General features: G+C 38.0%; 1 protein-coding gene across 4 annotated transcripts in view; it reads right to left on the bottom strand.

Annotated features, from left to right (window-relative positions):
- Positions 1-10,144, bottom strand: part of LOC121738739 (1-phosphatidylinositol 4,5-bisphosphate phosphodiesterase gamma-1) — a 31,022-nt gene extending 20,878 nt beyond the window's left edge. For 2 of the 4 annotated variants that reach the window (XM_042130971.1, XM_042130974.1), the window contains exons 1-7: positions 9,953-10,144; positions 9,466-9,860; positions 9,174-9,324; positions 3,944-4,106; positions 3,384-3,584; positions 3,016-3,131; positions 2,004-2,934 (exon numbers count right to left, since the gene is read on the bottom strand). In XM_042130971.1, coding sequence (XP_041986905.1) covers positions 2,004-2,934; positions 3,016-3,131; positions 3,384-3,584; positions 3,944-4,106; positions 9,174-9,324; positions 9,466-9,826 — 1,923 coding nt within the window. In that variant the 5' untranslated portion in view covers positions 9,827-9,860; positions 9,953-10,144. The remainder of the gene's footprint in view (positions 1-2,003; positions 2,935-3,015; positions 3,132-3,383; positions 3,585-3,943; positions 4,107-9,173; positions 9,325-9,465; positions 9,861-9,952) is intronic. The other 2 variants (XM_042130973.1, XM_042130975.1) reach the window with 1 other exon arrangement.
- Between the last annotated feature and the right edge of the window lie 15,320 nt (positions 10,145-25,464).

Genomic DNA, 25,464 nt, shown 5'->3' with positions numbered 1-25,464 from the left:
AATCATGGCCATACTGCCTGTCTACTAGGGCGAGAATTACGATCGAAAATCAAGTACCTAGCGGCCACCGACTCCGAATTTCTGTACTAAATTTTTAAGATCTGCAGACGTTGTTCGTTCGTGTACTTCACCATGATGAAAATGTTATGTTTACTGAATAAACTGTCAGTGACAGTTTGGTGTTAAGTGAAAGGGTGCGTTCACAAAATAAATTCAAAATTGTCAAGTCCCTATTGGAAAACCCTTTATTTACATATTATTTTACTTAAATATTTCTCCCATTCCCAACAAAAGTAGCTTATGACTCATATGGTTTTCTGTATGTAAATAAATAAAATAAGCAGAAAATATTATTATTTTTAACAAAAAATTAAAACCGACTTCCAAGGTAAAAACAATAATAATATGAACTAAAAAGTATTAAATAACTCTTACTCTATAATAGTGCCTTTTTCAGAATTCGTCTAAATCTCAACTATTTATTTCTGTACATACTACAGTCTTCATTATTTGAAGTCGGTACCAGCAAATTTTATCGTGAGTTCAGTCAATGTCAGAATATCTGGAAGCTTTTGGGACTGGTACCGACTTCAAAGTAATGAAGACTGTAGTATGTACAGAAATAGTTGAGATTTAGACGAATTCTGAAAAAGGCACTATTATAGAGTAAGAGTTATTCAATACTTTTTAGTTCATATCATTATTGTTTTTACCTTGGAAGTCGGTTTTAATTTTTTGTTAAAAATAATAATTTCACTCTTTTTAGTTATTTACAAGATAAGGCTTTATAAATAACCACTACGAATGTTAACTTCATATTCACATTATGTTACTGTAAGCGAAATTGTGGTAAATGCTTGCAGTTATCTAAGCGATGCTGCAATTTAAAAACTTTTATCTTTAAAGGTTCAGGAGTTCTGTTCAGTGCCTTTGGACCAAGAGACACCTTCGTATGGACTTTCTCTTATTCGTAACATATTATGTTTATGTTACTAGAAACAACATTTTGAGGGAAATCCTTGAAATTTATCAAAAGACTCATAGTGGTTAACTATGAGTCTTTTGATAAATTTCAAGGATTTCCCTCGATTGCTTATAAATCCCATCATCAGCTCACCACTTTCGTAATTATTATACAAAATCAAGGTTATACCCTATACAACAACACAAGAATTTTGAAAATCGGTCCACAAACAGCGAAATAATCATCAAAAACATCTGCTTCGATGCAAAATATCACGAAAAGCATCAATAATTGGGTCATAATGTGATGACCCATGGCATAATTACGATTTTGATGATAATGATCAAATAAATTTATGTGTTGGCTTATGCTTTCAGTTGTTTAAACAACGCCGAAATCCCCGAACCTGTGTATATATAAGGATTCAAAAGTTCTGTTGGGTACCTTCGGATCCAGGGTATAAACTGGTGCGAAATCTTACTTTTTGGTAGCATTTACCTCGAATGCTTCAGAAAAAATTAAAATCATTATATGTTTCCATACAAATTTCAAGGAGTCCCCTCGATTCCTCCAGGATCCCATCATCAGATCACCACTTTTGTGAACATGGTACTAAATTCGAGTTAAACCCTATACAACACAAAAAGAATTTTGAAAATCGGATCACAAACGGCTGAGTTATCGTTGAACATACAAAAAGATACATACAGCCGAACGTATAACCTCCTCCTTTTTGGAAGTCGGTAAAAAAAGGGTCCCGTAACCCTAAAATCAGGGTTTTTGTATGCTCTTGTCATTTTGTAGTAAGTTATAACTAGCAACTTTCGTCCAGCCTTGAAACAATTATTTTTTTACATTGTTTTAAGGCTCAATAACTGTTAAACATTATTTTAATTCAGCAACATAAGTTACAAAGCGCGACCTCCAGCAGACTTTCATGCACCTTTACAAGTAAATAATCTTAATCACTCTCTCAATTCTAAAAGCTGCAAAACAGAAAACAAAGGCAAAACTTTTATAATTTAAAATAGAAACAGACCTGGCTTCGCAGTGGATGCTGTCTGTAGTGGGTGATGAGGCTATATAGGCTATCAAAGCACACCGTATCTATCAGGTAATATTTCGTCAGTCCCTTCTCTTGTTTGATCTTGATTCGGCAGTGATTAACTTTGCCCTGCCTCCAGAAGGATAGGCAATAGTCTCCGACGAAGGTGACACTTTCTCGAACTAAGAAAGTCCCATCTCCCAAGTGAGCATGGGCCTTCAATAGCTCCTCTGCCTCCTGACGATTTCCAGCCAACTTTCCATGAAACCAGCATTCGCCGAAATGCAATTCATCCTGAGGAATGCTTTGCGCTTCACCTTCCAAGTCGCTGTCGCTTTCAGCATCAGTTTCCGCTTGACCACTGTAATGCTCCGTGTAGTACAACTTGTTTTCGGTTAGAACGAACGCGTGAGGGTTCCATTCCTTGTCGACCGGATCTTCTAGAAGCAAGATACCGTTCTTGATCGAGTGGCGGAGATCCAAATCCTTTCCTTCCTCCTGGCGGATGGCAAACGAGTTTTCTTCAGCGCCGTCCGGGAGCTTCTTGTGTTTCAGAATGATTTTTCGTCTCAAGTCGTGGGGGGATGGGAGGGCCGTTTCGTTCTTCTCTAACGGTTGGACGAGGAGCATGTCTCCGAAGACGTCTTGAAAGGCACCGGCCATGCGTCGTTGCTGGGGCAGCGAGCAGTTGTCTTCGATGGACAGAATGAGAGGATAATCTGATGCGACGAACGCATGCTCCTTGATGGTTCGTAGTACATCCATGAATTTGATCTTGGTAGTTAGGGTGTGACCGTGGTATATGAATGGGGTTCCGTCGGGCCCGTCCCAGCAGTCTAACTCGATGCACCTACAGCCTGAACGTAAGCAACGGACATACGCCTCTAATGAGGATTCGCTTGAAAACTGATCTCCCGTTAAATACCTGTAAAAGGATCATATTATATTTAGTTGTTTTTGTATTTTATTTTGATGATGACTATTTCAAAAACAATAATATACGAACGTGTTATGTGACGAAGAAATCCAGTAGTGTGAGAGTGGTTTGGTCATATCCTGGTTGACAGTGTCGTGTTTAGTATCCCATATCGAATTCTGCTTCGAGAACAACATCTCCACGAACTAAAATAAAAATGACGAGTAAAGAAGATAATCCAGCTTCAGCAGCAGCGAATTAATGAACTACAAGCTCAATTTGTTTCGAAAGCTCGTGAATGCAAAAGGCCTAACGACCGAAATGTCGCACATAAATATAAGAAATTGATTTATCCGGACTTACTCTGTGTTACCCTTATTAACTTTACTACTAGTACTACTAAATAGTTACTACATACTTACTACGTAAAGGAAACCCTATAAATACCATTAACTTACCTCATTGAGGGTAAAGTATGGTTCATAGATATCCCTCTGTGGGTCGCGAAGATAATCTCGGATGTACTGAGAGGTTTTGGGCTCATCTTCACCCATGCGATCATTTTGTTCCACAAGCAGAAATCTTTGGAAGTCCTTGAGCGTAATGGTAGTGCCGTTATTGCAATATGTCATACATTTGTCGAAGATTTCGAGAACATTCTGAAAGATTGACTGTGATCAATAATGACGTAGAAGATCGACTAATCCTTACTGATTATAAAAGCGAAGGTGTGTCTGTCTGCTACCTCTTGAGGCTTAAACGGCTGACTCGATTTAAATGAAACTAAAATGAAAGTAAATAAACTTGGTATGGACTGGAGATACTTTGAGAAAGGACTTTATCCTCTCTTAAAGATCTTTCGCCCGGGCCTCGAAATGGGTAAAGCCGCCACTCATGGCCTACTATACACAACGCGAATGTCATGACACGCAGGTACTTAAGGTCGTAGTATTTATCCAATCCAGCCAATCCATTCATGGAGAAAACTTGGAGTTAAAATAGCCTACTATATACTTACATTCTCATCAAATATCAATCGGTGGTAGAGGATAGAGAAGTCATCGAAGCCGATTTCTCCTCGTCTGTAAGTGTCTACTTCTTGGAAGATATCTCGCAGCTTACTGGTTGATACTTTGCAGTTGATTTTCGGCAGGAAAGCCTTCACATCTTTAAGTGTGACCCTGTTGGAGGTAATAAATGAGCTAATGTGAAGATACAATAAAAAGCTGTGTAAGAGATAAAAATAGTTCTTGTGTTAACAAAATTAACAGTTATGTCATATTTGGCGTGTAATATTATAAATGCGAAAGTATCTCTGTCTGTCTGTCTGTCTGTCTGTCTCGCTTTCACGCCAAAACTGCTGAACCGATTGCAATGAAATTTTGTACACAGTTATTCTAGAGTCTGAGAAAGGACATAGGCTACATTTTGATGTGGGAAAATATCTTATTTCCATGAAAATATCGATGAAAATTAATTCGCATTGCGCGTGGCCAGCGCTCATCCCGGGGGTCCTGGGTTCGAGTCCCGCAGGCGGAACAAAAAGTTTTCAATGTTCCTGGGTCTTGGATGTGTATTAAAATAATATTTCAAAAATCTTAAATATATTTTATGTATAATATTATAAAAAATCCAGAAATATATCGATGCAATGAACATTTTAGTTCTAATACGATTCAACAGATGGCGTTTTATTTTTTACTTCATTATTGTAACACAACTAATCATACCTACTTTATTATATATTGTTTTTATTCATAACTAGCTGTTGCCCGCGACTTCGTCCGCGTGGACTTTAGTTTATAGCGCGCGGTGTCAACAAAATTTGTGTCAAATTTAAAAACTTTTTAAAACCCTGGTAACTGGTACCCCTCTTAGGGCCGCGCTACACCGGAATGGCAGCGCTGAAAGTGCTCGCCTCGCCGCTGCCATTACGGTGTAGCGCGGCCCTTAATTAATCAAAATACCCAAAAACAGCTGTGCAGTGTGCACATAATCTATACTAATATTATAAATGCGAAAGTATCTCTGTCTGTCTGTCTGTCAGTCTCGCTTTCACGCCAAACGCCAAAACTACCGAACCGATTGTAATGAAATTTTGTATACAGATAGTCTAAAGCCTGAGAAAGGACATAGGCTACTTTTTTACTGAAAAAAAGGGTTGTAAGGGGGTGAAAAATGGGGTTAGTTCCAAAAATTCATAATAGATGGCGCCGTGCGTCTTCTACATCGCGCTGACGCTTGCTCAAGTCTTTCTATAAGATGAATGTTTGTATGGAACTTGGCTCTCCATTTTTATTAAATTTATGTTTTTGATGGGATAAGAAATTTTAAAATCAATGTTTTTTAAAAAAGTTTAAGGTTTTTTAAAAAACATGTACAAAATTGTCAAGGTAAATTAAATGTGCAGTTTGATCGATCGATTATTATTATCGTTACATCCATAACGATTAACGATCCCACTAGGTCTTAACTAAATAAAAATATGCTTTAAGGCATAATAATGTTATGTAAGCTTCAACAAAATAATATTATGTAAGTTTCAACATAATAATAATTAAGATTTTACTTCGTAAGCAAGATCTGTTTTGAACCACCCCTCTTTCCTTGTACATATTAATGTTGTTTACACAACCAATCTTGGTCAGAGAGATCCCCTTCCCCCTACGTTGCTATAGGATACCTAGGCGCAGATTTTACGTATTGATTTATAGATGGGCGCATTGCAAAATGGCGACATCGCCATCTTCTATTATAGCTATTTTGAGAACTTGAAATAACTGAGATTACAAAATAAATTATATTTTAACTTTAATTCAAACGAAATTAAAGAAATTGTTCGGTAGGTAAAAGACTGAAATTAACATGAGTTTTTCTTTTGTATGAAAAATGAACTCTTATTTATTACTATCTACATCTATCTACTTTAGGGAGATCGCAGACGGCACACTTGACGTGCGTTGAGGGGGGCTCCCATACAACAAACATGTTTTTTTTGGCTTTCTTTGCTCTATATCAATAATGGCAACAGGTAGGTACTTGATTTTTTCTCAAAGTCCTTAGTATTATGTGTACTTTGATATTTAATAATAATATTAAAATAAAATAAAAATATAAGGGGGGCTCCCATACAAAAAAAAACAATTTTTGGCCTGATTTTGCTGTATTTGAGTCCGACTCGCACTTGGCCGATTTTTGTAGCATATCAGTTGCGTATCGGGTCACGCGCAATTCTAAGTAGATGAATTTCGGAGTATACACGTTATAAATATAATGTGTTTTACACTACTAACAATATCATCTCAGTTACGTTTAAAGAAATTTGAATGAGAGCTTGCTTTATACTTCTCCGAATAGATTTTTTTTAGTTGATCGACTGTTACTCAATAACTTATGAATTCTTCATACTTCATAGTTTTCCTTTTAAATTCAGCATAATACCTACTCCTGTGATTTTTTTCACATTTCCAGACGCAACCATTTAGCTGGTAGAAAGAGAGGATACTGGATTCTAACGATTTTTTCCACTTTAAAACTTCATACTGCACAAATGGATCCCTAAATCGGAAAATGATCTTTGAATACTCGCAATAATATTTAAAAAAATCTATATAACGACACCCAACACGTGGGGTGGACGCGATAAAATATCATCCCCGCTTGATATGTAGGGGAGGTACCATAATTTTTTTTTAAAGATTTTATATACCATTTTGTCGGCATCAATTAATATGTGCATTCATGCCGAATTACGCCTTTGTAGGCCCTGTAGCACAGAATAATTCTGTGCCCTGTAGTCTCTGAAAAAAACCACGGGCAGACGGACAGACTAAAACTATAAGGGTTCCTTGTTGACTACAGAACCCTAAAAAACAAAAGTTTTATTCCTATCAACAACAATAAACAACATTGGTATTTAACTAATTAATAATTATTAACAAATAGAATAACATATAACCTGGGTAATTACAGATTTTTGTTTTTTTTTGGAAGCAACAGTAGACAAAGATAACTTAATTTGCTCATTTTTAAGGGGGCTAAAAGGAACAACACGTTTTTAACCGACACTTATTTTAGTGCCTGCGAAGTAGGGGCAGAGGGCATTGATGTGGCGATGACGTCAACTGGCGGGTTTTTTTTATAACTTCATTCCATCTGGGTGTCCCTTGACACCTCTAATTTTTTTTTGCGTGATTGGTCAGTGCATGATAAAAGCAAATTACAGAGATTTCATAAAGAATCAACATTAAAATAAAATATAACCAATTTTATTTTGATATAAATGTTTGTTTATATGTGCATCTTTATCAGATGAGAAACGCTTGGTTTATTTATACCCCGATTCTTCTCGCAGGGCTAGTTCCCGAACCGGTGGCAACAGAAGCACCAACATTCAGAAAATATTTGAAAAAAAATATTCAGAATAAAAGTTTTTGAGTTTGAGTTGAGTTTTATAAATACTAAAAGATTTAAGTTTAAACATTAATGGCATACATAGCTGTTTAAAAAAACTGCTTTTCAAACAGTTTTTACACTATTAAAACATTAAATCGTTATTATTGATTGCAGGAAACATATTCACACAACATATTAATAGTATATACTAGCTGTCCCGGCAAACGTTGTTTTGCCATAAAATTATTTTCCCTATTTTCCTGCTTTTCTCTTGAAGGTTTTTCTGATTTTTTTTCTATAGACCTCACGGAGCCCGAGACCTTTCCAACGAATGCAAAACCGTGGAAATCGGTTCGTGCGTTCTGGAGTTATAGCGCCAGGAAGGAAAACCGAAGGAAAATGTCGTGATTCTAGTGTTTCGCCATAAAGCAGGGAGCACAATGGCTCTGGTGGCGGAACCAATAATGGCAATCTTAGGTATTATTTTCGGTTAATAAAATTTTTTCGAAAATTAATGTCTAAAACAAACAAATATAACAGTACCTGAACTTTGTAGACATTTTACAAAAAATAAATACACTCCCGGGGGAGGCAACATGTGCGCAATAATCATCAAAACCTATTTTAAAAATGCTTCATAAAAATAAACATAATCAATAAGTAATAAAATAAGTCTTGTCTTCTAAATTACAAAATTATAAAAATTCCCGGTGACTCTGCTGGTAATTTTCGCCGGTAAATTTGTCATGACCTTCTTCGCCCTTTGACTCCTGCAAGATGACGTCTCGTACTTTATCGTCTAGTCTTGCCGGTTCAGCCAGCTTCCGACGTAGTGTGCGGTGTGGCGGTCCGGCCGACGTTCAAATGTTTCGTATCAGAAATTTCGGACAATGTGCGGCCGGGCTAAAGGTCTCAGCAACCAGGCCATAAGCTCCAAAAAAAAATAGTTGTTACACTATTTGACAGGATTGGACAACAAATGTTTGACATGTAATAAACAAATCAGCATCTATTGAAATGATAAAGTATTCATTAATCATTACACATATCGAGTTTTCATTGTTTTTAAGATGTATTCTGCTATTCGGGATGGAAACAAATCCAACAAATCAAAAACCATGGCAATCGGTCCAGCCGTTCTCGAGTTATAAGTGTTGTAACAAACACGACTTTCTTTTATATATATAGATTAATAGTAATACCTTGATTGTAGGAATCGCATTCACAATAGATTTTCAATTGTTGCAGAGGGGTGACGCTTGGGGATTGATGGGTAAAATTTAATGAGTATGAGGTATTTGAAACACAAAGACCTAAGTTGCTAAAGTAACAGTTACACAACTACATAACAGTTACACAACTACATATCTATATCAGGGGTCACCAAATGGAGGACTGCGGTCCACATCCGGACCGCTGACCCATTGTGTGCGGACCAAGCATGGTCGAAGATGATCTTCGTTCATCTTAGGACTTCAAAATCTCCAGGATTTAATGTCAATTTCTATAATAGCTTGCACCAATATTTCACTCCAAACTTCAGAGAGATAATAATTAGCAACAAAAAATGGTTACTTTTCTCATTGATATCTAAAAATACCTTTGTAATTTCCGCAATTACCTATGTTTAATATTTTTTTTTATATAAAATGTATGGAACGTACAGGTCATTTCATGTCTTAAAATGGACCCTGGGCGAAAGTTATTGGTGACCCCTGGTCTATATTTTTTAATAAGTACAAAAATTAATGCAACTTTTAGCACCAAAAAGCAATTTTTGTTCTCAAGCAACATAATATAATTATGATATATTATGTTGCTATAAATGACTTTTAAAACATAACAAAACTTACTTTTCATGTGGATTTTCTATGACGTAAAACTCTTTCCGCAGCCATCTCTCTATCAGCAACGGGTATGATGCATTGATGGCTTCATCGATCAAAAACTTCAGTCCTTGCCTCCAAGCTTCACATTCCTTATCCGTTTGAGCTAAAATACAAACTAAACTAATTTTAAATGCTGAACAACACCAACACCAATAAATATGCATAGCAGCTGCATTCGTAACCTTGACTCAACAATTCACGGCTACAATTTGACTCATAAATCTATTATTACCATAAACACTGCTGAAAATTTTACCTGCAAATGACACGGATCGAAGTTTGAACTCTACGCCGAAGTAAATAGTGAAGCATTTGGAGTTTTCTAGCCTCTTTGTTTCATCGGGCCATCTTTCAAATTCTTTGGAGGATTTACCGAGGCGCACTTCTTTTATGTCTCGGATATCCAGGGCTCCTTCGAACGCTTGTCTTTGGTTCGCTGTCCCATTTCTGTACCAGATGACCTGGTGGGTTTCTCGGCGAACCGACAGGAAACGGCGTTCAGGCCGCTTCCGTGGATAAAATTTGAGGACGTTGGAGCCACGTTCGATATACGATATTAATTGATCAGCTTCGTGTATTAGTCTGTCGTTGCCCCCGTTGTAGCAGACGGAATTCATTGCACTTCCGTTCGCGGCGGCTTACAGCAGCAGACTGCGACAAAACCGAATGTCACTTGTGATACAACCGTGAATAAGTAAGCCGGGAGGAAATTTGGTTAACTAAATAAATCAATATATTCTTACCTGTTACACCTTCATGTACACATAGCACACACAACTCCGCTGTCTTGACCGCTGTTTTGTTTGTTTGACATTTCCAAACCAAATTTGTGATCGATCAGCGGTGAGCGGACCTGGGTAATGTTGCCAGCAGTTTTGAGCTAGGTATTCCCAATAAATAAGTACAAAGTAGTAAATTATGATTAATTAGGTTTTGAGTTTTGACAGAGTATGTACCTACAGTGCGTATTTTGTAGTGGCCGCAAAATAATAATGGCCGCTGTACTATTCATGAATGAAGTATGAACCCTTTCAAATGTCAATGTCATGTACTTTACCTGTAAATTACAGTAAAACAGAAATCGGAGAAATAAGTATTTGTAATATTTTGATAATATTAAATATGGTAGTCCAGAGATACAAAAGTTCAATTTACCTATAAATTTTTTTTATAAAATCGTTCAAAAATTACAAAAATAATTCAATTTTTACGTTTGACACTTGAATGCAGATAAGTCAAATCCAGATAACATAATATTAATATTCTACTTAAGGCTACGAGCACACATGTGGTAGGTAGCCTTTAAAATGCGCGGAGCCACAATAGCGTGAGCGGAAAACGCTTGCACCACGGAAAACGCTTGGATTTTGTTTAGGGACCCTGGAATCTATTCGTATGTAATTTCTAAAGTCTGCTGGTTCCAAGTAGTTCAGAGAGTTCAAGTTTGATCATTTTTCGTGGAGCAAAAATTCTTTCATCTATCTTTTTCGCCTTTTATTTATTTTATTGCCTACGAGAAGGTCAATTTTTTGTTGCTTTGACAGAACTGGAGCCATTAAGAACACGTCTGGCCGAAGTCGCCGCTCGGTCACAACTGATTTAGTTACGAAATTAGGACAAGTGGAATCAGAAGCTTCTAATTAGTCTTCTTTTTAGGATCCTAATTAGAACTTCTAAATTTAGTCAAATGGAATAAGCGCTTAAATTCTAATGATTCTAATATATAAAATTCTCGTATCACAGTGTTTGTGCGCGAAATCCTCTAAGCCCGGGTGCGCACTAGCGGCGCGCGCGACGGCCATCGAGATAATCACCTTATGGTCCAGTCAAATAAGACTTAAATTAGGTAGGAACCTCGGAATTCGAGATACCCAGCTGTAAGTCTGTAAATATTTGTATATTGACATTGCAACCCTAAATGTTGTCTCAAAACTTGGTAGGGTGTGCGCAACTAATAAATTTCAACGTCAAAAGGTCACAAAAATAAGTTTTTGCACTTTTTTTGTAAATATTTCATTTCCTATGGATTTTTTGCTATTTGTATTTATAAACATGATGTAGAATACAAAATTCTCTACAACTTCTGTTCAAAAAAATTTTTTATACGGTGAACCGTTTCCGATAAAGAGGGCGGATAGCGCGCGGTCAAAGTATCACTTCAGGTTAACCGGTGCCTCCGGTCGAAAACGCGCCATATTCAATGTGTCGCGACACCACTGTCTGATCCTTTAATGTCGTGATGTATGGCATATTTCCTCAATAAATTCGCTCTTAAATTATTTCTCTCTCTCACGGTTGTAAAATGACAGCCATTTTAGTTTTTCCCGGGCTTTCACACTAATCTAACCAATACTTCTCATGTGAATATCCTATGAATATAAAGAAGTTCTTATTTAATAGCTAAACTTATGGACTACGCTTACACAGGAAATACGTTATGAATTTCGTGGAATTAAACATAGAAAAACCAAAATTTAAGGAAAAAAATCCTGATAGGCTGCAGAGAATTGTTTCGCATTGCCCAACTAAATACTACACCCTAAACAAGACTTGCAATTGGGGTTGCAAGTCTTGTTTAGGGTGTCAATATACAAATATTTACAGACTTACAGCTGGGTATCTCGAATTCCGAGGTGAACTTACTATACTAATTGGACTATCTATCTATATATTAATACGTGAGAGAAAAACTTTGTAACCCTTTTTACGAAAAACCTAAGTGCATGAAATTTCGCACAGTTATAGTTTATATGGTGAAGGAGTGCATCGAGCTAATATTATTTTAAAATTATGCTTTTATCATAATATATATTTTTAACAAATAAAACGTTACACACACTACGACACTACTACTAGGAAAAATGACAGATTTTTGAGTGACAAGCCTATACATACGAATTATACTCTTTTATTTATGGTTGAAGTCTGTTGACAACCAGTTGACAAATTGAAAATGGATTATTGTTTTTTTTATTTAAATTTAGATACTATTAGACAAAGCTTAAACGGCCAGTCTGAGATCAGCTGAGTCCCAGAGACAAGAATTGAAAAAAGTATGATGAGGTCAATATTTTTTACAAAATATAGGTAGTAGCCCTAATGTCGTTGCAAGTAAGGTAGAATTTCGACCATTGGGCGATCTCTAGTTAGTATGAAACCGCCAAAAACCACGCGTGACGCGCTTTCGATGGCCGCTAGTGCGTGCCCGGCCTAAAAAGGCTCAACTGCAGCTTGCCCGGCCGCACATTGTCCGAATTCTGATCAGAAACAGTTGAATTTCGCTGGACTGCCACCCCGCACACTACAAAATGTAAGAGACAGTGCGGACGTTCAACTGTTTCTGATCAGACATTTCGGACAATGTGCGGCCGGGCAAGCTGCAGTTGAGCCTTTTTCACAGATTACTAGTATATATTTGTAGACCTTTTTAGGCCGGGAGCGCACTAGTGGCCAGGCGTCACGCGTGGTCTATGAATGACGGTTTCATATCGGTTACAATCGCTTAAAAAATATCGACAATCGAAAAAAGACAATCGATTGGTCGATTATTCGATTTCGATGTTACAACACTACTCTCCAACCGTCTTACTTTTTTCAATCAGCATGAGAATCTGACGCGAGTTTCGCAGTTTTTATCCATCCCACAAAAGTGCTGAATTAATAATTAAGGGAGGATCCTATACAAAATAAACACATATTTCATTCCATTTTTGCTTTATACAAGGTGTAACAAAAATAAGTGATAATACTTTAGGGTGTGTATGTGTTCCTTATAGACAACTCTCTACAAGGAACACGTACATACCCTAAAGTATTATCACCTATTTTTGTTACACCCTGTAGATATAATGGTACCTACGGATACCTTCGTGCGTGAGTCCAACTTGCACCTGGCCGATTTTTATATTGATACTAAAACACTCCACATACTAAATATACAACGTTGGCAGGCCAGCTAGGCTAGTAATTATAAAAATTGACAATGTTTTTATACAAAACAGTTTTTTATAACTACCTAGATAGTTTTATAACAACCTAGAAATTGACATTACCCAACCACTGTCCACTTGACGTACCTAGGTAGGTACGTCAACTGCGTAGGAATCAATTTCCTCGATAGTACATTTTTGTAGCATTATTCATTAATTTAATATTTATATTGGTCATTTGTATTTAGCTCTCTTGCAACCCTGTAATGTATAAATTTTGTTTACCTGGAGCACCTGAGCCGTGGGCAACAGCCAGGGCCTCAGGAGTATTGATTTACATTGTAGTACAGCCCACGTATTTGCCGTTACATAATTAATCTCGGGATTTTCCACTTCCAATCTAATGAAGTACGTCCAAAAATAGTCCCTAACCTAATAATATTGATAAAAACATTTTGAAATAGCTGTTGCGTTGGAGACCAGAGTACTGTAAAAGGGCCCATTCACGGCAGGACTGCACGGCAGTCCTGCAGTGAATGGGCTTCACTGATTGGTTCACACTCGGTGTTTCCGGCCGGCAACACCGAGTGTGAACCAATCTGCAGTGAGGGCGAATAGCCCTTTTACAGTACACGGTACAATAAAAAACGGCCAAGTGCGAGTTGGACTCGTGCACGAAGGGTTCCGACTTCCATACCATTATAGAGCAAAAATAGGTAAAATTGTGTTTTTGTATGGGAGCTCCTCATAATTATTTATTTAAATTTTATTATTAACTAGCTGACCCAACAGACCACAGAACAGACGTTGTCCTGTTTTAATGATTGTTGAACTCAGATTGGTATATATTTATAAAAAATCTTTCCTTGCCGTCGTGCCCTCATCCCAAACTATTTGATTGATTGTGTTTTTGTATTTTGGTGTTACATTTATTTGCAAGTTCAACGGAAACTTGAGTATTAAAGAGTAAGTAGATTAAAAAGTTTAGGCAAAAATCATAAAAGTTTATTGTGCGGGTACCGTACATTTTCCGGGACAAAAAGTATCCCTATTCCCTTGAATTCCCTTGTCCTTTAACGAGACTCAAAGTATCTCCATACCGAAATTCATCAAAATCAACTGAATAGTTTACGCGCAAATAAAATAAAATAAAAGTACCTATATTGTGCAGTAACAACACATTTTTTCAACAAGCCATGCCAACAATTTCAACAATCTGTGAAAAGCCATGGGCGTATATAAGGGGGGTTTCCTGGGGGTCCGCACCCCCCCCCCCCCCATTACTATCCATCTTACTTGTCCTTAAATATTTAAAATTTGTTTCCTTTTTAGCCGACTTCCAAAAAGGAGGAGGGACTCTAGGAGGAGGGAAACTAGGGAAGGTTTCATTCCCTTTAACGCAAAGAAAATGATTAATACATACTATAAAAACACTTAATAAAAACATGAGTAATTACTTAAAAATATCGAGTGTTATAATAGCAATACAAAGCAAGGTCATAAAAAATAACTTTTTTATGACCTAGCTTTGTTGCTAAATTGTGCCGTAATTATACGTACCGTACGTATAGTTACGTATAGTTCTGTGTCAAAAAAAATGTAAGTATATTTCAAAAGCGAAGATTTGTTTCAATTAATATCGAAATAAATGCATAATTTTGATAGCTGAAGGCCAAAATGTTCAAAAACCAGTAAAGTAAGTATGTTTCTCTTACCCCACCTGACCTTACCTACATAATATTATATAATACAAGAATTGCTCGTTTAAAGATATAAGATGGTAGTGAAGACAAGATTTGTGATGTTTTAGATCAACCCTATTAAAAATGTTAAAACAATGCTATTCTACTTTAAAAAGCACATTTTTTCCATTCCTTTCCTTCCTTTTGTCACAAACGCTCAAATTGTGACAAAAACTTTGCGCGCGTTTTCTCGAAACCGCCTTTTCTGCTGCCCTCTCGATTACCAGGGCAGCATTGTACTCCGTAGTTTAAAATTCTTTGCCTAGTTGAACGTGTAGGTACGCAAAATTTATATTCCAAATACCAGAGCAATTTGCTTCCACAATTAGTGGAAGTCAAAACATATTATTTATGAGCCGCGCGCGTGTTGTAAACGTCGCATAAATTGGTTCTAGTGGCGGGAACATTCTACCTACGCCTTAGTTAAGAAAATCTACTCATATTTACTAATTTCGTTTCGCCTAGTTTTGACGTGGGAGAGCCATGCTTCGGCACGAATGGACCGGCTCGACCGGAGAAATACCACGTCCTCACAGAAAACCGGCGTGAAACAGCGCTTCCGCTGTGTTTCGCCGAGTGAGTGAGTTTACCGGAGGCCCAATCCCCTACCCTTTTCCTTTCCCTACCCTCCCCTATTTCCTTCCGTACCCTCCCCTATTCCCTTCCGTACCCTCCCCTATTCCATTCCCTACCCTCCCCTATTACCCCTTAAAAGGCCGGCAACGCACCTGCAGCTCTTCTGATGCTGCGAGTGTCCATGGGCGACGGAAGTTGCTTTCGATCAGGTGACCCGTTTGCTCGTATGCCCCCTTATTTCATAAAAAAAAAAGTTTGACCATCTGAATCATCTGAATTCTGAATCATCCACATGACCATCTTACATCTTGCACAAAAGTTTACAGAACCACGATAGGAATAATATGAAGCTAGGCTTCCAGCCAGTGGCAGATTTAAGTCGGGGCTAGTACCCAGGGCGGCAAATTTTCTGGGGCGGAAAAATTCGGAAAGTGGCGAAAATTTTTTAGAGTCATTTTAATTTAGAATTGTTTTTATTATTTTATCAATTATTTATTTATTATTTTATCAATCATATTATATAAAAGTGTTTAAAGAATATTCATGAAATTCGAGTCAAATTTAAAAATTGAAAATCTTCATTACTTTAATGCCCGGGCCGCACCTGCGTCGTAGTGCTTCGTGCTTAAAATGATACCATTTGAACGAGCTGCGTGTAACGTCCAATGGTAATTGTTTGATTTCTGAATAAATTTAAAATAAATGTTTTCAGAATGTCCTACATGATGCCTACCACCGGTTCGGGAACTAACCCGGCGAGAAAAACCGGCGTAAGAAACTCGCACGGGGCCCGCTTTTTCACCAAAAAAAGTGAGAAAAAAATTAATCTTTTAAAATAAAGTTTACAATTTTGTAACTAAATATTATATACAATATCCACATACATAATTATAAGTCCTATAATAATGAAGAAGTAGCCTTGCAAGAAGCCATCCTACTCCCAAGGTGTGCCATCGTTTATGAAATCATTGACCTTATAATAGGCTTTGGCACACAAACGTTCTTTAACTACTTTTTTAAATTTATTAATGGAAAGATTTTGAACGTTTTCTGGGATATTGTTGTAAATGTATACCCCATACATTGACCTTTAAAAGATTTACTGACTTTACTAAGTCTGATCACCGGCATATCTAGCTTGTGCTTATTTCTAGTATTCCTAGAGTGAATGTCACTTTTAACTTTAAATTTACTTATATTTTTTCTAACATATATTACATTATCCAAAATGTATTGAGAAGCAACAGTTAGAATACCAATTTCTTTAAACTTATCTCTCAGAGATTCTAAAGCAGACATTTTATAAATAGAACGTATGGCTCGCTTCTGCAGCACAAATATTGTATTAATGTCGGCAGCGTTTCCCCATAAAAGGATTCCATACGACATCCTACTATGAAAATAACTAAAATATACTAATCGTGCCGTGTCTTCGTCAGAAATTTCCCTAATTTTTCTGACTGCATATGCTGCAGAACTGAGCCTACCTGCAAGATTAACAATGTGAGGACCCCACTGTAATTTACTATCAAGTGTAATACCTAAGAATAGGTACAGTGTTGTCTACTAGATTCATCTTCTCATCATTTAATACTACATTGGTTTGGACTTGCCTAACATTGGGCAAAGTAAACTTTATACATTTAGTTTTACTAGAATTTAAAAGTAAGTTATTAACATTAAACCAATGTAATATTTTTGAGAGAGCACTGTTAACCTCGTCGTAGTTCGACTGTTGTCGCTTCACTTTAAAAATAAGTGAAGTGTCATCAGCAAAAAGCACTATCTCATTATTATTACCCTTAACTAGATAAGGTAAGTCATTTATATAGATGAGAAAAAGAAATGGGCCTAATATAGATCCCTGTGGGACACCTAATTCTATTTTGGTTCCTTTGGACCTTTTACTATTTACCTCAACCCTTTGAGTCCTATTTTTACGGTAAGAAGTCAAAAGGCTGAGAGCAGAGTCTTTAATTCCGTAGTGGCGCAATTTCCTGATCAATGTAGCATGCTCAACACAATCGAAGGCCTTGGAGAGGTCGCAAAACACACCTAAGGCATCCTGCGACTCCTCCCATGCCTCAAAACGAACGTACGTACCTACGATAGACGCATGTGCGGCATTAGTGACATTTTATTATGGGGCGGCATTTTCGGTGCCCAAGGGCGCCAAAAATTTAAATCCGGCCCTGCTTCTCCATTGATATGCCCGAAGCCGCACTCAGCTGAAGTACTTATAGTTACTCAGTAAACTTCTATAGCGCGATTAATATTCTGTTCTACTGAAATAACAAGCAAACCACAATCCATACGAGGGCTGCTATTTATGTATCCGGAATTAAAAAAAGAAACAAATATATATCATTTAATATGGTTTTATTGCTTTTCAAAATATTCGCCGCGATGATCGACACACTTTTGCATACGCTGGAACCAATTTTCATAGCACTTTTTCCATTCTGATTGAGGTATCTCCAAAACGTGCATTTTGAACGCATCAACTTTTACAGGGAGTCGTTTTCTATCCTAATTCGGCTCCGGTGGAATGAAGTACTTTGTGAAATTAATAAAAAGCAATGTACATAAAGTATGGTTTTCTTTAGACAATCAACAGAACACTTAAAACAGACAAGGTGTCAAATATCAAAAACATAGGAAATAAACATCTTCTAAAATCTGAACGGCCAACACCATCTTACACTAAAGAGGTTTACCTCAACACCTTCTCTAGATGTGCTGGCCAAGACAGTTCGCCAGATGTTTAAACCGAGTCCTAGCAAGAGGCTTTGTAAAAATATCTGCCAGCTGCAGCTCAGTGCTGATCCTCTTCACAGTTATAGTTCCATTCGCCACTAGCTCTCGTACAAAAAAGTGCCGAATGTGTATGTGCTTTGTCCTTCTGTGAAACTCAGGGTTCTCAGCAAGACGTACAGCTGCCTCGTTGTCTACATACAGTACAGGTAGGCCTTCCGTCTTTACCAAACTACCAATAAGACGAGTTAGCCAAATGCTTTCTCTTGCAGCTTCACTGGCAGCGACTATCTCGGCTTCTGTGGTAGATATTGCAACGCTTTGTTGCCTCTGGCTGAGCCACGATACTGCTCCACCAGCATATAGGCATAGCACTCCAGAAGTGGATCTTCCTGTCGCAATATCTCCGCCGTGGTCGGCGTCACTATAACATTCTATGTTACCTCTTTTAAAATTCCTTTTATAAAGTATTCCCAAATCGGGTGCATACTGCAGATAGCGTAGAATGCGCTTCAACTTTACGCAGTCTGTTGGAGTGGGATTTTCAAGTTTTCTGGAGACCACACTCACAGCGTATGCGATATCGGGTCTAGTGCCAACCATCAGATATGCGAGTGCACCAACCACTTGCCTGTAGTTCCTGATAAAAAAGTCGTCGTCCTTCTCTGGTTTCTGAACTACTTCTTCTTTAACAATCGGAGTGGATACCGGCCTGCATTCTTGCATTCCAAACCGTTTCAAAATTTTCTTAACATAGGCTGTCTGGTGGATTCTTATATCACCACCTTCTCTGGTTTCTATCTCTATTCCCAGGAAATACGAGATTGCCTTCGTTGTAATTTTGAACCTCTCTTTTAGTTTTTCAAGGAACTTCTCAATTACACCTTCACTTGTACCAGCGACCAGCCCGTCATCGACATAGAGAGCCACTATCAGCTTTTCGTATCCAATGTCTCTTTTGAAGAGGCATGGATCTGCCTCACTGACTTCAAAGCCAATTTCCTTGAAGAAATCCAGAATAGTCCTGTTCCAACAACGAGGAGCTTGCTTCAGACCGTATAAACTTTTCTTTAGCAGGCAGACTCGACCCGTCCCGTCATCATACCCTTCTGGCTGCTTCATATATATTTCTTCGTCTGATAGAGATCCGTAAAGAAAAGCTGTTGAAACATCGAACTGACTTAGTTTCATGCCTTCACTAGCTGCAATACTCAATACCGCTCGAACTGTTGCCATCTTGGCTACAGGGCTAAAAGTCTGGTCGTAGTCTTCTCCCTTTCTTTGTCGAAAGCCTTTTACTACTAGTCGAGCTTTGTACTTGCTGACTGTACCATCAGGGTTTTGCTTTACCTTATAAACCCATTTGCATGGAATAGCTTTCCGATTCTTGGGTAACCTGTCTAGAATCCATGTCTTATTCTCTTTCAGGGATTCAATCTCGCTTTCCATAGCTTTAATCCACAACTCCTTATCAGGGCAGGCTATTGCTTCCTTGTACGTGTTAGGCTCTACATAGGAATCTGTACCGACATATGATACGAAATCATTGAATTTACCAGGGCGTCTGAGGAGAGAGCGGTCTCTTAAGAGCATCTCATGTCTTGCTAACTGCTCAATGATCTCCCCTTCATTTTCATCATTGACTCGTTCTTCATCTCTTTCCTCATTCTCCCCCCCTAATTCAATAGATTCATCTTCATCTGGCATCTCTGGAAGTACATTTCTTAATTCTACCTCATCACTGGCAACAGGGGCTTCAACAGCGTCTTGGCTTTCTTCCTGGGCTATGTCTCTGTGCCTCTCAACCAGTACGTCCTCATTCACATCAGTATTAGAGGTAGATTTCCTTCTAACATATAAAGGAACTTCCAGGTCAGTCAAATCTTTCTCCACTTGTGAACCATCGGAGTCAATTTTTGATTCTATGGGTCTTTCATCGAATGTGACATCTCGAGATCGTACCAGAGAGTTTGATTCCTTGTTCCAAAGTCTGTACCCATCGTCGTTGTCATAGCCAATAAAGATGCACTTTTGTGCCTTTTTCTGCATTTTCTTCCTTTTTTGTTTGGGAATATGCACGTAGCACGTAGAACCGACGATCCTCAAATGTTTAATTTGTGGTTTCTTACCAAACCACAGCTCGAATGGGGATTTATCTTCCACAGAAGTTGGGCCTGTTCTGTTCAAAATGTAAACCGCAGTCTTCACCAACTCAGCCCATAAAACTTGAGGAAGTTCTTCATGTGCATACATCATTGCTCTAACCATTTCCACGATTGTGCGGTTTTCCCTTTCACTAATGCCATTCTGTTCAGGCGTGTAAGGCATAACCAACCGTTGGTGTATTCCGTACTTGTCCAATTCTTTACGTACTTTTTCATTATCGAATTCGCCTCCGTTATCACTCAGGAATTCCTTAATTCGGTGACCTGCTGCCTTCGCATCTGCTAACATCAGACTTAGTAACTCAGGTACTTCCGATTTATTTTTCATGATGTACACGTAACGGTACTTGGAGAATTCGTCTTTGAATATAACGAAATACCGAGACTTCGAACAACTTGGTGGGAATGGACCACATACATCAGAGTGAATGCGTTCTCCTGGACTGACAGCTTTTTCTCGGACACCAAACTTCTTCCTATGTGTCTTTCCAAAAATGCATCCTTCGCATAGACTCCCACTGTCCTTTGCCTTTACATCAAGTTCTCGTTCTATTACTCGCTTCACATGGCGTTTGTCCTGATGACCCATACGTTCGTGGTAAAGCTGTAACGTGTCAATTGCATTCAACATCACCATTTTCTTGGGTTGAATCGGTTTACAGTTCAGTTTGTACAAACCGCCATGTTTTTGTCTACTTCCAGTCACGCACAATTCTCCTTTAATGCTAAATGAGCAAGTAGTGCCTTGTGACGTAAACAAACTTTCCGTGTTTATATCATGTGCTGAGAGCACCGAAAAAAGATTCTTCGTGACTTTCGGAACTAGCCACACGTCATTCATTAAGAATGTTCTTTTCTTTGTCTGCATAAGAATCGAACCCTTTCCTAGCGCATCTACCACTTTCCCATCAGCAGTGGTTACCATGTGTAGTTCTTGGAAACGCTCGAAATCCTGGAACCAGTCACTTCTCATTGTAACGTGATGTGTGGCGCCATTGTCAACGTACCACTCATCCCGATCCGTGTTACAATCAATGACGTTGACCAGCACAGCCATCATGTTGGTCATTCCTGCTTTTCCGCGCCGTTCCTTTTTAGGGCAGTCCTTCTTGAAGTGCCCAACTTCACCACAAGCATGACACTTAAACGCTTTGGGTTTTTTCTTTATAGACCTTCGCGTACGGTCAACAATCAAAGCTTCACCAGTGGATCTTGACACGCATCCAGTATCTTCCTTGGAGGTTGTCGTCAAGGCCCTTTCATGGGCACAAAGCTGACTGGTCAGATTGTCTATAGTTCTGTCCTTCTTTGACATCATTAACCAACTCGACTTGAAGGAAAAATATCCTTCCGGCAATGTATCCAAAATCTTGCATATAAGTAGTATTTCTGGCAGCTCCTTCCCATCATCAGCCTTAACTAGCTCTTGATTTAGATTATGCCACAAATTCTTCGCTTTGGATACATGAGTCGCAATGTCGTCTGAGATGTCCATCTTTAACTGAAATAGGCTCGTACAGGCGTGATACAGACGGTCATCGTTCACGCCGTCATATAGCCGATGTAGTTCATCCCAGACATCACTTGGACTTGAAAACCTGATCACCTTATCTAATGCTTCATCGGAAATATTGTTCGTAATCAATAAAAGAGCCGTACTTTCTAGTTTCAAGTACTCTCCTAAATTCTTCTTGTATTCGGCCATTGCCGCTGCAGCAGTAGCATCGCCACTGTTGATTGCTGGCTTCTCTGACTTACTAACTTTACGATTCACAATATCGATAAGCCCATCCATACCTCTCAGTAGTGCAGTCATCCTGTATCGCCACTGCACCCAGTTAGTACCATCCAACTTTGAGATTTGCATTTTACTTAATTCCATAATGAATATTTTTAGTACTTCTTACGTTCTGGGCACATAACCTTTTACAGGGAGTCGTTTTCTATCCTAATTCGGCTCCGGTGGAATGAAGTACTTTGTGAAATTAATAAAAAGCAATGTACATAAAGTATGGTTTTCTTTAGACAATCAACAGAACACTTAAAACAGACAAGGTGTCAAATATCAAAAACATAGGAAATAAACATCTTCTAAAATCTGAACGGCCAACATCATCTTACACTAAAGAGGTTTACCTCAACATCAACAGCCTCTTCGCGGCTCGAAAAACGTTGAACACGTAATTTGTTCTTCGCGTATGGAAATAAAAAGAAATCGTTAGGTGCCAAATCAGGGCTGTACGGCGGATGACCAGTCAATTTGATCTTTTGACCCTCCAAAAACTGAGTTGTTTCAGCTGAGGTGTGACAGCTAGCATTGTCGTGATGTAATATGATTCTGCGTTGTCGGTTGTCCTTTCTTATTTCTTCAAAGACTTCTGGTAAACAAATGGTCGTATACCATTCAGAATTAACCGTTTTACGATTCTCTAATGGCACTGTAGCCACATGTCCATTAATTCCAAAAAAACAGGCGACCATTTGCTTCAAAGTACTTTTTGCACGAGTAACTTTTGTTGGTTTCGGCTCATCTTGGAACACCCACACCGTTGACTGTTGTTTAGTTTCGGGGTCATATGCATAGATCCAAGATTCATCACCTGTGTAGATATTATAAACGGCTTTTGACGTACCACGGTTGTATTTTTTTATCATTTTTTTGCACCAATCGACACGAGCCCGTTTTTGATCGATTGTCAAGTTGTGCGGAATCCAACGCGAACATATTTTTTTTACAGCCAAATGTTCGTGTAATATCTTATGTATGCTCGTCATACTTATGCCTAAGGACGCCTCTATCTCGCGATATGTAACATGACGATCACGCATTATTAGTTCCCGCACAGCATCTATATTTTGTGGGACAACAGCTGTTTTTGGGCGACCTTCTTTATTTTCATCCGTGAGCATAGACCGCCCACGATTAAACTCACTGTACCAGTGATAAGCATTGGTTTTTGATGGTGCTTCATCTCCAAAAGTTGCGGTGAGTTGAATAAAGCACTGTTGTTGATTTAGCCCACGCCGAAAATCGTAGTAAATCATTGCACGAAAATGTTCACGCGTTAAATCCATGGCAAATGAAGACACGCAATTTTCAAAATGACGCCACAATGGAAAAATAATTGACAGTCACATGAAACAAAATGTATTCTTCAACCAAAGAGTTCTATTTTCAAATGTTGTAATTACTTTTTAAATATTGTTCTTGTAAGTGGCCAGTTCCGGATACATAAATAGCAGCCCTCGTAGGTACTAACTATCGGGACTGTACGTCTTATCTTTCATGCATGGACCATGGTCAATAAAAAAACACTGTTAATTTTAGACTTTATTAAAAAAATATACACATAATCATAATTGAAGTTCCATGAAGTTTCCATGACATCACCATGTCTACATAGATCGGAATTTGCAATATCTCATGAAGCTACTGCATTGATAAGATATAATACTAGGTACTGTGGATCAATTATGATGGAGAGGAAAACCGAGTTTTTTTAAAGCTATTGCATTACTTTTTATAGCGAGCTTTGAGCACGGCGATGGAATCAAGAAATTCCGTAAGGAAAATAAACCTAACAGCCCGAACTCCGACCGACACACGGGTTGGTGCCGCGGCGTTGCCGTGCATTGTCTCGTCGTTTCAATTCGGCAGACTTCACGGAATTTGTGTGTGTGCGACTAGACGTATGCGAATTATAATTGCATAAGTGGATACAAATTATATGCAATAACTTTACCGCGGCAGTGCCCGAGTGCCGCTTTTAAAAGTATGTAGACAACGAGGAAATTTTGATAACAAGCTCTTACATTGAGCTTGTTATGAAATTTTCCTCGTGCGTGTTAGGGTATAAATTCATCAGTAGGTACTATTTCTTAAAATTGATCTAGTTTCTAGGATAATATTTTATAGAAATGTATTATGTAATGATACACGAGCGTCGGCGCCTAATTTTACAGCTACTCCTATTCACGTAAATTTTCTTATGGAACTAATAAAAAATCAGTAATTATATTATTATTTAAACTATTAAAATATTTAGCACGGAAATCAATATACCAACAGTAAGTATTGTCTATTGACACATCAAAAGCAAAGATAGCCATAATATGACGTCACCAAAATGACGTCATGGAATTTTATTCTACTTTCATTTCTGCCTTTTTTATTTAAATTTTTACATAAAATAATAAGATATGGTGCGCTTGTCTGAGTCTGTATCATTGGAAACTTCAGATGAAAGACAAAGATAGCGAACCTCGAATAGGGAAAAAATGTATTAGTAAGGGATTCAGTGGTGATTTTGGATCTATCAGGTACACATCTCATATTCAAATTCAGATCTACGAGAATACGGTTATTGTATACAGTACATAATTCTTTCAACATTTACAGCTGAATCGCTAAGAAACTCTTACAACACCAACTAATATAAGTATATGCACATACCTACGTGTAGGTACATATATAAAGATGGTTGGAATGTTTGTGGCGTTTGTTCAGGCGGCTAACCGTTCGAATTCTACTGTGGCTTTTTGTTATAAACGAAAATCCACTATTAAAGCGGCACTAATAAATAACCTTATCGATTAATCGCTCGAAATTCGACAGTCTATATGATGCCTTATCGGCAAATTCGTCAGTCGTTCTAAAATCTAAACCATAGACAAAAAATACTACAATAGTCGCATTAGTAAATTGATGATCTAAACACCGTTAAAATAAGTGGTTTACCACCGCAATATCTCCACTCTACGTTAATAAAACGTTGGAAACCTAATTTTATTCTCTACGCCTAAACGGAATAATTGTTTTTTGACATTTCTTAAAAAATGAGATCTTACAACACAAGTAAATTACAAATGTGCTGTATCGTGCAATCGCATGTGCGATTCCATGTGTAATATCACAGCGAAGAACTCATGGACATTATAAGCATCAAAAACAAACTTACAAGGCTGCTCTGGCGCGCGGCAAAATTCAGAACTGGTGCCGCCATATTGCAAAGTGTCACCTCAATGACAGTAAAGGTCCTTCACACTTAATATGAGACCGAACTCACTTCACTGAAGTGGAGCGACGACA

This window comes from Aricia agestis, chromosome Z (assembly GCF_905147365.1).
Source record: "Aricia agestis chromosome Z, ilAriAges1.1, whole genome shotgun sequence".
NCBI classification, from domain to species: Eukaryota; Metazoa; Arthropoda; class Insecta; order Lepidoptera; family Lycaenidae; genus Aricia; species Aricia agestis.
The sequence above is the reverse complement of the archived record's forward strand: the minus strand, read 5'-3'. Positions and strand labels throughout refer to the sequence as shown.